This window comes from Vanessa tameamea, chromosome 12 (genome assembly GCF_037043105.1).
Source record: "Vanessa tameamea isolate UH-Manoa-2023 chromosome 12, ilVanTame1 primary haplotype, whole genome shotgun sequence".
In the NCBI taxonomy this organism is placed as follows: domain Eukaryota; kingdom Metazoa; phylum Arthropoda; class Insecta; order Lepidoptera; family Nymphalidae; genus Vanessa; species Vanessa tameamea.
The window spans coordinates 2,862,637-2,875,320 of NC_087320.1; the positions used below are offsets into that span (position 1 = coordinate 2,862,637).

A 12,684-nucleotide genomic window follows, 5' to 3' on the forward strand; every position below is an offset into this window, starting at 1 on the left:
TTTTTAACAAAATGAAATCATTTATTCCAAATACAATAAAAACAATAAATCTATGTGCTTCATTTAATTGAACATCACATATAATTCAATAAACTAACAAATGAGTTCTACATTATAGATGAAGTTTTTTTTTAAACATTAACTTCGAGCATCATAACAGCATCGAAAGACTAAGATAATATGACATAAGTTTGTTAACTTAAGAATCTTCTGTAAAATATATTCCAAATGTATCAATAGTTTTTTTATAAAATGAATGCTTAAATCTAATACATCATAATAGTCAAGTCCAATAAGTAAAATTATATTTGTCAAATCCGAGATACATAGAGCAAATTTGTAATGCTCATGTCATGGCCAATTGGGCTATCTATACAATATGTTTCAAATAAAGTAATTATGGTTATAGCCCCCAAAACTATGTTTTAAATCTATTCACATAGATTTTAATGTATAAAATAGTGCTATGCACCAATTTTAATAGTCTTATCCTACTTTTTTCTGCGACACAGCTGTCATGAGCGCGTCCCTCAACTTCTTAGTCATGTCTTCTAGAAGATCTGCTCGAACTTTTAGTATCTTATTTCTCTCTTCTAGTTCATCAGCTAACTGTTCCATTTGTAGCTCCTTGATTTTTCTATTCATTCTAGATCTTTTTGAGGCTTCATTATTCTTATCCCTCAATTCTCTGTACTTCATCTCATGAGTAGATACTGATGAGTTATCACTTACAGTAGACAGTGTACTCTCTCTCCTTTTTGGAGGTCTACCTCTTCGAGTTTTTGGTGGCTGCTGTGCACCTTCCAGTGCTTTTATCATTTCCTTTATAGGTATACTAGGCTTTCGCTTTCTGTATTTTCTAGGTGATTGTTCAGTATACGGAGTATAAGTCTCATCTGAATCTTCACTGTCATGGCGGCGCCGCTTCTTTGGATTAGATGTGATATCTTCTTCTGAATCAACTATAGGTTCACTTTTAGGAGTTATAGGTTCATAGTCTGCTGGGATTGGAGATTCTTCTATTTTTGCGCTTTCTGCGTAGATATCGATCTCGGATGTCAATGCAGTAGTCTATAATAATAAAATTATTGAAATTAAAAAAAATGCATTAAATAAACAAACAAAATGTATAAAAATGAAAAGCTAGCTTACCGAGCTTGGAAGTATGCATTTCTCTTGCTCTAGCTGTTCAACAAAACTGAGAACTTCTGGTGTACTTATAATATCCATATCTTCAGGCCATGTCTTTGTGTGTGCAGCCACATCTACGGAGAGCCCCACCCCACGCCTCTCTGGCCGAGTAAGCAGGTCTGGTTCATTACTCTCCACATCCCTTTCCTTATTGATTATGTACTCTGATATTATTATGTTGTTATTTTCCACCTCTTGTGGTGTAACCGATACAAATTTCATGTCCAGTGAGTCATCTTGGTGGATGAAGGGCATTGTGTTATGTGTGTCTGATATTGATTTAGTGTAATCTATGTCGTGTATATCCTGCCAAGCAGACTCCGATGCTTGCCACGGATTCATGTCAGCGATTACTTCGGACGCTAAATCACCTATTACCACTGGCAATGTATTAATGTCTACAAATTGCTCTTGGAATGGTATTTTATTATCGTTTGCTATACTTGAATTATTGAAAAAATCTGTGTTAAACTCTGCCAACCCATCCACGTTAGGTGACACAGGATAGCTGGGTGTTTGATTAATCGTTTGGGCAGACGGCGAGTTAGCGTCGAATACATCCCAACCTTGCGGTGAGATGGGCGTGTATGGTGTGTTGGTTTTGTGTGCCCTTGTTTCTGGTTTGTTTAGAGAATCTGTTAATAAGAAATATGATTACAATAAGTTGTTTTTGCTAGACGTAACAAATTTTTTTCCTATAGATTATTTTACTACTTACCAGTGGACTGTATTTTTTCTTCCTCGGCGGCTGGCGTGGCGCACCATTCTACCAAATCTTGGAAGAACTCGCAGTCCGAATCGTGAAACATCGTATTCTCGAATATCGGCTCCGCTTTCAGATAGTCCTGAAATTTAAGATTACATATTAGATTATGTTTACAATAATTAGATAACTAAAAATAATTTAAATGAACTTATTATAGAACTTAAAAATAAAATTATGATATGTACTCACGGACTCGAAGACACCTCCTTACCTCGGAAAAGCTGGTTGTAGCCACGGGCGATGATGACGTTAACTTTGTAGTTCCGCCGGTAATTACTCCGGTTAGACCGTTCACCTGTTGATTCTTTTCGGACTTTAAGCGATTTATTTCTACCACTTTCAAAGGACGTTGAGTATTGACACTCGTTTGCGAAAAAACCATGTCTTTCGGTATTTTGTTTGAACTTATTTCCGTTATCGTCTCCTCGACACGGACTGACGGTGATCTTTTGAGCAACCATTTTGAATAGAACTACAAACAGAAATGATACGACGTAACATAATGTATATATTTTTATGAAGCAAAGGTAAGGAAAAAAGGTGGATCATAAAAGCATGATAGGATCGTGGGAACGTTTAGATGTCTGAATGTAATATTATTATTTTTATTTTAACATATGCAAGGATAAAATATTCAAAGATTTTAAATTAAAGAATCAGTTTTAAGATTCGAACACTGACTCCGTGCACATGTAAAGGACCCAAAAATAGATATATAGAATATCGTTTACATGACATTGTAAGGAACTGTTAAAGCATAAATATAATTTAAAATATATATATGAACCACGAAACATACTACGCGCTTTTCTAATTAATTTGAGTTTCCAAATCATTAATTTAAGTAGTTCCAATTTAATTTCAATTTACCAAATTTACGATTGTAAAAAATAAAACTAACTCCCAAAGTCATGTAACCGACTAGAAAAGAAAAGTTTTCGAGCCATGGTTGCAATTCTTTGTCGAAATATATAAGATGGATTGTTATTTTTGCTCAACCGCCTTTAAGGATAAAATATTGTTTTAAACCAAAGAATAATTGAATAAAGTGTAAATTGTAATGAAGGAAATCTGGTGTCATGTTGTGTATTTGTTAGTTGATTTGGAAAGGAAATGAAAATTTGAAGTTTCTATGTTATGAGATTCTAAATAATAAATTCGATGCCACCGTAACTAAATATTGAATATAAAATCCATACTACGCTTTTTTGATTAATACAATTTAATAATCTTGCCGTATAATTGTTGTTTAAACGCATATTACTTGTATTACAATATCGTAAGATGACCGAGAACTCTTTATAGATGCGTTTATGTACCCAAAGTTTATTATGAATCTTTTTCTTGCTTTACGTACTAATTAGCCAAATTATAAAAGGAATAAAGACGCGATTAGCAAATAAACCTTGATATTTAAATTCCGTCTAAATTGCTGTAACAAGATGAAAAAAGAAACGTGTTTAGAATCCTACAACAATTATCATATTTTTTATGTCCATCTCAATTGAACAACATTATTTATTTAAAATGATCCCTGATAAAACTACAAAACAAAGGTATTCAATAAATAGAAACAATATATATTTTCTGGAGAAAAATTCTCTTCGGTGTGCTGTGATCTTGCAGTTCTGCAACAAAAAGTAATTAGGGAAACAAAACCGCTACAGCGGTATTACTTACTTTATTGAACTCTTCTTGAGTCCCTAAAGAAATTTTAACCCTCTAGGCTCCCAGACAAGAAACTGTCACAGCGATAGGCCTGCAACAATAGATAAGAAATTCATTATAATTTATAGAATTAATATACACACATACATACATACATATGATATATGACATATGTATGACATTTTAATTTGTATTACCTAATTCATGATAAAGTGCGAAAATATGGTATTTTGAACGATGATGAGGCGATGATGAACTTTGGAATAAAAATGAATGAGCATATAAGTAGTTTAATTTTTTTTTTTTTTGTGTTATAAATAATGATACATTAATCAAGAACTGCCCGCAGTATAGAATAGAACTGAGCTATTAGCAAATTGAATGGTATACGTAAATCGAAGGTTTACCGAAGCCTATAACATACTATAATAGCCTATAATATACCGAATAATATAATAAAAGACCCGATAGCACGCTGTCATTAACAACAGAGTTATTTTAACTTCATTGATTTTTATTGATTATCATAAAATAATATTAAGGCTATGCAAACTTGATATATATAAATTATCAAGCTATAGCAACTTGTAGAGTTAAACTGACCTTGAAGAGTCATGATGACCCGCCTATACTTATTGATTGATACCACTTTTATCGTTATCTTTACGTGTTGTACATATTACAAATAGTAGTACTTTTAATATAGAAATATATATATATATATATATATATATTAAAAGTAGAATCAACGAAAAGCTTCTAGAACATCTTGAGAGTATAACATTTATCAAACATTACAGTGATTATACTATTTCTACATTTACATACCTAATTATGCTATCATTAGAATAATTGTGTTTCTGTCATTTTACTGGAAGAAATGACCATTTTGATATTTAATAACTAAGAAATAGGTGACGGTATAGATTCCCTAAAGACATACTTAATAAAATTTTATGGCAGTAAATATATCTCTAATAAACATATCTTTCCTGTCTGTAATTTACAAGGAATACTTTCACATTTACTAAAAAGTCCACCGAACAACAAGGTCACCATTGACGTAAACACACGTTTACAATATATTAGTTTCCGGCCGCGACTACATCCGCGTAAAGGAGAGGTAGGGTGGGGGGTGAATCGGTTTGTAACTAACCTATGTGATATTCCTAACTATAATCTATATCTGTACCAAATTTCATTCATATCCGTTCAGACGTGATTGAGTTCATCATCAATTCACATTCATCAATCCAAACTTTGGCATTTATATCTAATATTAGTAAGATTCGTGTAAGAAAAAGCGAACCACGGAAACCAACACTATTTTTTATTCGACATTTAGAGTCACTAATGAGAATTTAATAGGTCATTAAAACTTTCCCAAGAATAAATTTAATTCTTACGCAATAAGATAAAAATACTTAATTCGAAATAAAATTCAAGCCAATATATTTTTTTACTTTTCAATGCGTACAATTCGAAATAATCAAATATTATTATTATTATTTTTAATTCTGAAACATTCGAGAACTCTCTTAAAACTACAGTCCACAGGTACTCATGCAACAACACAACGTGAGTGAGCAGGTCTAAACATGCTCGCGTGTATCCAATTAAGAATGTTAGATTTAATTTATTTATATACAGTTTATAGTTGACAAGAAATTAAATAGGTGAAATATGTGTAACTTAATAATAAAATTACTTATATGATATTATTTTTATTAAAATATATTTTTAACTCACCTTACAAAAAGTATATTTTTGTAGGCACCAAGATGCACAAAAGTAACTAATTACTCTTTTTTTTAAATTAGTGAAATTAAGTAACTGTAAACGCTGTAAGAGCAGCAAGCAATGGAAACTTTGTCAAATGCAATGACAACCGTGAACTTTTGATAATAATAAGTATTTCAATCACTTTTTAAAATACACAATCGCTCTATGAGAGAGCCAAAAACATTGTGCAACATAAAGTTCCAAAGCACCGCAACAATTTTCCTTAATCCCCACTGTCGCGTTCACGTTCTAAAAATATCTTGGCTAGCCTACGATTGGTCTTTTTATATGACGTCAATTACATTGGCCAATGGAGAACGAGTCACGAGACCATCGCGTTTTCTCACTGCTATACTACTTTTATACTTGTATTAAGTTGTTTCTCGCAAACAACGAGTTCGATCAAGTAGGTCGGTGGGGGATTTTCACTGGGGTTTTACACTGTTCAAATCTGCCATCTACATAACATAACAAAATACACGAAGCTAATGTTTCTTTATGAATCACCTGATAATTTGGTCTTCGTTATTTAAAAATTATTGAAGCTATGTAATAATAAAAATATTTTTTGTTTGTTTTAAGAGATAAACGAAGATCATATTTCAAGGAAGACCAATTATAAAACGATGGGCGAAATTAAAAAAAAAAAAACAAATTACTTAAACCCAAATAATTAATAATAGTTAAAAAATAAAGGAAACTAAAACTATCCCATAACTTTAAAGTACAGAGGATTAATCCAGTATTTAATGTCTTTATCTCATAGTATTTAATACATTTTAAATATTTTTATCAACGATTAATCATAGCTACAATCACGACATAGAAAAATATTATTTAATCATCTGTTACTACATAATTAACGCAATTTATTAAATGCATAATATTTTCTGAGAAAATCTTCCTGTTTTATTGTTTTCTTTATCTCTTGTCATCTTTATCTATATATTGTGAACTCTAAAATTCATCCACTGACGTACTTCTATTTCAAACGCTTATACATATAAACAAAAAATATTGTTTTAGAATAACGTAGGTAGTTGATCCTCATTTTTGTCGAACTTACGTCATATTCGTCTGCCACGTCGTCGTAATTTCGATAATTTAATTTTTATAAATAATATTTAAAATATATATGCATTGCTTTAGCCAACAATCATATAATTATTATTATAACAATAATTACCGCATGTAATTAAAAGTAATATAATTGAAGTTCTAAAACATGCATCAGAAACCGCGTTAGCAAACATTTTAAGGGAACATAAACTATTGTTACAAATATTTCGGCTTATTTAGATACAAAAGTATATTGTGTTCTAAAATTCTGCTATATGGTTCCAAGATTTTAGGAGGCGGTTACTATACTATTCTATAAATAACATAATTTAATTTTTACAAGATCAGCCTCAGACATAAATATAACTACATTTTACACGATTCAACCGCGATCATATCCTTGAATTTGACTACCTACCCTTTTTTCTTAAGTTAAAATATTTAATTCGGAACATACAGAACGGAACCTTAGCTTCCACATAATAAACATAACATAATCAGCCTGTAAATTTCCCACTGCTGGGCTAAGGCCTCCTCTCCCGTTGAGGAGAAGGTATGGAGCATATTCCACCACGCTGCTCCAATGCGGGTTGGTGGAATGCACATGTGGCAGAATTTCGTTGAAATTAGACACATGCAGGTTTCCTCACGATGTTTTCCTTCACCGCCGAGCACGAGATGAATTATAATCACAAATTAAGCACATGAAAATTCAGTGGTGCCTGCCTGGGTTTGAACCCGAAATCATCGGTTAAGATGCACGCGTTCTAACCACTGGGCCATCTCGGCTCTTCCAGCTTCCAGCTTCCACAAGAGTATAAAAACTAGTTCATGAAAATCCATGGATGATGTAAGTATTTTTATAAGTGCATCTATCAATCGAGCATGTAAGCGCTTCAACCACTAAGTCAAACATCACACGAGCATTCCAATGGAGGAGAAAATCTGCCAAGTCTTTATCAGACAGTTCATAAAACACGACTTGGTAAGTTTTTAGATAAACATACGTATAATATTTGCTATTATGTTTATATGATGATTCATACTAGTTTTTAGTTGAACGACCTCAAATTTATATTTGTGTTCTGTTTTTGTGTTATAAATCAATGACGCCAGGGAACTATTGCAATCCGAAGCGTGAACAAAATAGGAATATATGTAAATGTAAAAAAAAAACCATGTACCTAGGTATAAAACACGTTATAAATGTATCTGTACAAAACATTCATGACATAATTGCAATGGCGATGTCATTATACAAGGCAATTATGACTTAATAGTTGTACAAACAAAATAAGGGAACTATGCAATTACTAGATTACAATAGCGCGTCTTAAATGACCTTGAACATAAGAATGAAGTCCCAGAAGCAACTATAATGGAAAAATATTATTTATTAATTATATTTAAAAAAATGCAGTATTCGAAGGCATTTCGGAGTACACGTGTTAAACTGTCTGTCCAAAACCTTGTAATTACAGATAATTAATAAATTTTATGGTGTATAGTATACCTCAATACATAATATTCTATTTATTTTTTCCAGGAATTATATTACATTTGAAGAAAGTTTCCATTTGAAAATGTAAGAAGAAAATACGCGTTGAATAAAAAACAAGATTATAAGGTTTCCCAGCGTCTATGAAACCATAAAAATGAACTCTAATCTAAGCTGGATGGGAGACAGAGTACATAGCATTGCCATCACCCTTCGTGGCCTCTGTCGGCACTACGCCATCGACATTTTGCAAAGTCATTGCGATAACATTGTTATATTCACAGATTGTACGAGATTGTTAATATTATTATCACATTGACGTTGTATCTATGATTTTATCTTATTTTTATCAATTATGAGTACAGTAAAACGTTACTAAATATAGTATTTGGTAAAATGTTTTATAAAAAAAAGACCGGTTCTTCATAAAAATAAACTTTGTGAAAACACCACAACTACCAACACCACCGTCCCTATAAGCGTTGAACCAGCTTTCCGAGCCAAAACAATAGGCAAACGAATGTTTGACAGATTTTGTCTTTTGGTGCTTGCCACCGATGTCTGATGGTCCAGTTGCGATTTGCGCACACTTCAAAGGATCCCATCACTCACTGACAACCGCATCATATATCATGCTGGTCTTTTATTCTGATCACAGTTACAAGACAACAGAGGTACCTATACATATTTTTTACCATTAAAAAAGGTAGGCACACAGAGGGTACCTAATGGTTCTCGGTCACCACCGTCCAATATATTGGCACTGCAAGAAATTGGAACACAGTATGATTTTTTTATCACATCATAAATCACAACGCATAAACTAAATTTAATGAAAGAAAATAAAATAACCCACTAATTGAATAAAATTAATAGTTACATAGTATAAAACAAAATCGCTAACCGCTGTCTGTCCCTATGTATGCTTAGATCTTTAAAATTACAAAACGGATTTTGATGTGGTTTTTTTTAATAGAATTAGATAGCACAGATGCACAATATAGTGGAGAACATTTTTTGCGCGTACATTGCAAAAGCTGGCGGAACCCTACGAGATAGATCAAAATAATATAGTATGTATTGTACACCTTAAAAAGGTCTTCAAAAAAGTCCATGATGGTATATGTCTATCTCTTAGGGATAACCCACAATAACCATTTTTTATTCTTTACTTTTTACGAAAAAAATTGGCTTATTTTCGAAGCGATTTTAAGCAATACAGCATTAATCCTTATCCAATTAAGTACCTTAAATATATTGTGCATTTAATATAGATCAACATGGCCCTTTACAGCATATAATTTAATTGAATATTTTCAAAGACATTACAGATTTAAAATGCAGGGACATAGCGGTTTGTATTGTCTTATCACAAAAAAACTGTGAACGTTGTAAAACATTCTGTAGTATATTTAGTATCAGCATTGCAACCGTGTGAAGCCGGGGCAGATCGCTAGTTGGTAATTAGTAAAACGGAAATGATCTACGGAAACCGTAACTAAACCAACCCAGTAGTGGGACATTTACAGGCTTTTACCTAATTGAGATTTAGTCTCATTTAGATAATACGGACATTCTGTAGAAATATGTAGGTAAGTTGCGGCGGCTACAATAAGTATTTTCTACAATCGTTCTTATCAAATGGTCAATGTCGAATGAATTATACGCCAACGTATAAACGGTGTTTTGTTTGTGACGCAGACACTGGCTTAACGTGTACTGTTGGGAGGGATAACATTCTTAAAAGTTTCACATGCAAAATTTGTATGCAGTTTTTTACATAGAAAGTCGATTTTAATCTACTTTTAATTTGGAACATTGCAAGTAAGTAATGTTAATATAAATTGAGATGACAACAATATAATGTTGAACCATCTAACTGATCTGATAATAGAGACATGAGGTGAATTTCAGAGTTCCGCTATGGATACTCGTAAACCATTCGATATTTGGAATGCATTCATTTAAAAAAAAATTTACCAATTCAACCATCAATGATGTGATGCTGTCTGATGAGGCAATAATCCGGAGTTCCAGGGGATTGTAAATAAGTGTAACATTGCTACGTATCTAATTCCATTATAATAATACTTCTAATCTCAAATCTGCCAATAATCCTGCAAACATCTGACATTACAAAATTTGACTGTTTATTTGCAGATCTGAGATTTAAATCCGAAATCTCGGAATCCGAAGGTTTCAGAGACATGTAGTAAACCAATGTGAGATAAGAAGTGACTCTGAATTTTATGTATTGTTGTAAATATCAATATAATTTTAAAAAGGAATTAAAAACAGTATTTAATCATAGTATGTTCTAGTTCCATGTGCAGAAATTCTTCAAAATGGTGGTAAGTGTCAAATGAATATATTTATAGCAATGAGTCACAGAAAAAACAACCAAGTGCTCACAGTTAAGCAACATGCCATACCACTCTTATAAAGTGTAAATTATCCTATTATTTTTTATTTAAAAACAACATTTAATTTTATCATTGCAGAATTAATGCTTTGCTTTGCACTAATATACTTATAAAAAAACAATGAATGTGGATTCAAAAATAAATATGGAAAATTTTAAAGGTACAACCTGGTATCAAATCAACAATTAATTAATATTATTATATTAATTAATTGTTAAAATAATAATATTAATTAATAAATAAATAATAAAAAACTATTTAAGCAATATACAATAAAAGTTCACATTATTTTCCTACTATTTATCAAACAATAACTGCCAAAACACACATATAATTTTTTTTTTTTTAAGATCATTTAAACCAAATATATATGTATATATATACATATATAGCCTTTATATTTTTTCCAATCTTAACAGTTGTTAATATTTATTAAATAAAACCAAATCAGGTGATTGCTCTACTACACAAATCGCTATATTATTTTGAATGTAATAAACAATAACAGTTAAAATATACGTATATTTAAATTAATCCATATTATTTGTACTAAAAGTAGCTTATGTAAGTTTTATTTATGTTTTAAAATATTTATTAGTAATATTAAATTATTCAAAGGTAGAATAAGAATAGTGATGAAGAAATAATATTTTGTCAAAAAGTTTTAAACAAAGATAACTTGATTAGAAAAGATATGGAACATGCTAGTGTTAATATCATTGTCTACTCGAATGGAGATGAAAAATGTAGTCATCAATTTCATTTCGAAAACGACATGTATGCAATGTTAACGTATTAATATTTTTAGGCAATAAAATAAAATAATTTGTGTGATCTTTCTTTATCAAAATTCTATACTTCAAGGATTAATATTTACGAAGCAACAGAATTCTTTGAGACGTGTCATGTCAGTTTTATTAAATTAATATTATAGCGACCTAAATTTTAATATAAAATAAAACTGTTATAAGAAATAGTTCTTTATAGATACTTACATTCTGATATTTCTTCTTGTAATAACTAGCTTAAACTTCTTTATTTTGTCCTTTCGCATGAAGCAATAATTCATTCGGCTATGTAACTGCTTGGTAATATTGTAGTTTATGTTCAGCAAATTGTTATAGTTATTATTTCTTTTTTGTTCAGTGTATGCGTAGCTCATGTTAATCACTTAATACTTTTGAAGATATTTATTTTTGGATATATTACTTTTTGTCTCGTAATATTAGAAAAATTTAACCAGTCGGTGGTCTTATTACTTTTCAGATAATAAGACCAAAAATAAAATGAAACAAAAATAATAAGCTCCACTTAGTTAAATATTTTTAAGGATGCAAAACACTTTAATATCCTTTCATGTGTTGTAACTTAATTAAAGCTACTTGAAGAACTCAAAGATACTCTTAAAATCAAAACTTTAATATAACTCTTTAGTTATCTAGAACACTGTTCTTCTCGATTTTTATAGTCATCTGATGAGAAAAACAGTTATGTGTGAGGTTAAATCCTAATGGTATGAAAGAGCACGACTACAAAACTAATAACAATTGTAATAAGAGAGAGTGAGAACGATATTGTTGGGTTTTTGACACATTGTCAGAAATGATGTGTGAAACATTCAAATCCATTCTACGAATATAATTTTGTTGCAAGTTCTCTGTTTAACTAATTTTCCCAAATCAAGATGAAGGGTATGATAACAAATATATTACAAATGCGTCTTATGTATTATTGTACGATTATTAGCGCTTATAAAATTAACTATAATGTATTAAAAGAACAAAGATTATTCATGTTTTCTGCGTATATCGTTGTGTTGTCAAATGATTGACATTCTTAGATGATGCAATTTTCAGACAAATTAGTTAATACGTCTAAATCGATAATGTAAAAATTATATAAGTTGCACAGTTGGCGTTGTGAGAATATTTTATAAAATAACATTATCATTATTTTTAATCGAAAAGTTCTGATAACAGAATCAGCTAAAAAATAGTTTTTCATAAACAAAAAGTATAAATGTAAGCTTTTACAAGTTTAACAAATAAGCCTACCAACTAAAATTTAGTTACTTTGGATAGCTCAATCTGAATTAAACGTAAATTGAGAGTAAATTTTCACTAAGAGAGTAATTATTTATACCAGGTAGTATAAATAATTGCTTAAGTTGAAATTAATAAAGGGCCAAAGTTCTCTCTATGTAGAATGCCAAAAGATCAATTTTTAAAGTTTTGATTTTAATACAACTACGAAATTCCAAAATACTAACTGAAGTTTATTATTTTATTTTGCCAAAT

The 12,684-nt window shown here is 30.7% G+C and overlaps 1 protein-coding gene across 3 annotated transcripts; it reads right to left on the minus strand.

Moving 5' to 3' along the window:
- Positions 1-11,666, minus strand: Xrp1. 3 transcript variants are annotated; one of them, XM_026629630.2, is made up of 6 exons: positions 5,375-5,665; positions 3,638-3,716; positions 2,169-2,429; positions 1,910-2,036; positions 1,153-1,826; positions 1-1,071 (listed from the first exon to the last, which is right to left on the minus strand). In XM_026629630.2, the coding sequence occupies exons 3-6, from the start codon at positions 2,337-2,339 to the stop codon at positions 487-489; spliced, it is 1,557 nt and encodes a 518-aa protein (XP_026485415.1). In that variant the 5' UTR covers positions 2,340-2,429; positions 3,638-3,716; positions 5,375-5,665; the 3' UTR covers positions 1-486. The 3 variants fall into 3 exon arrangements, with proteins under 3 accessions (XP_026485415.1, XP_026485418.1, XP_026485417.1); XM_026629633.2 differs by lacking the exons at positions 2,169-2,429; positions 5,375-5,665 and adding an exon at positions 11,383-11,666; XM_026629632.2 differs by lacking the exon at positions 2,169-2,429.
- Positions 11,667-12,684: the final 1,018 nt, after the last annotated feature.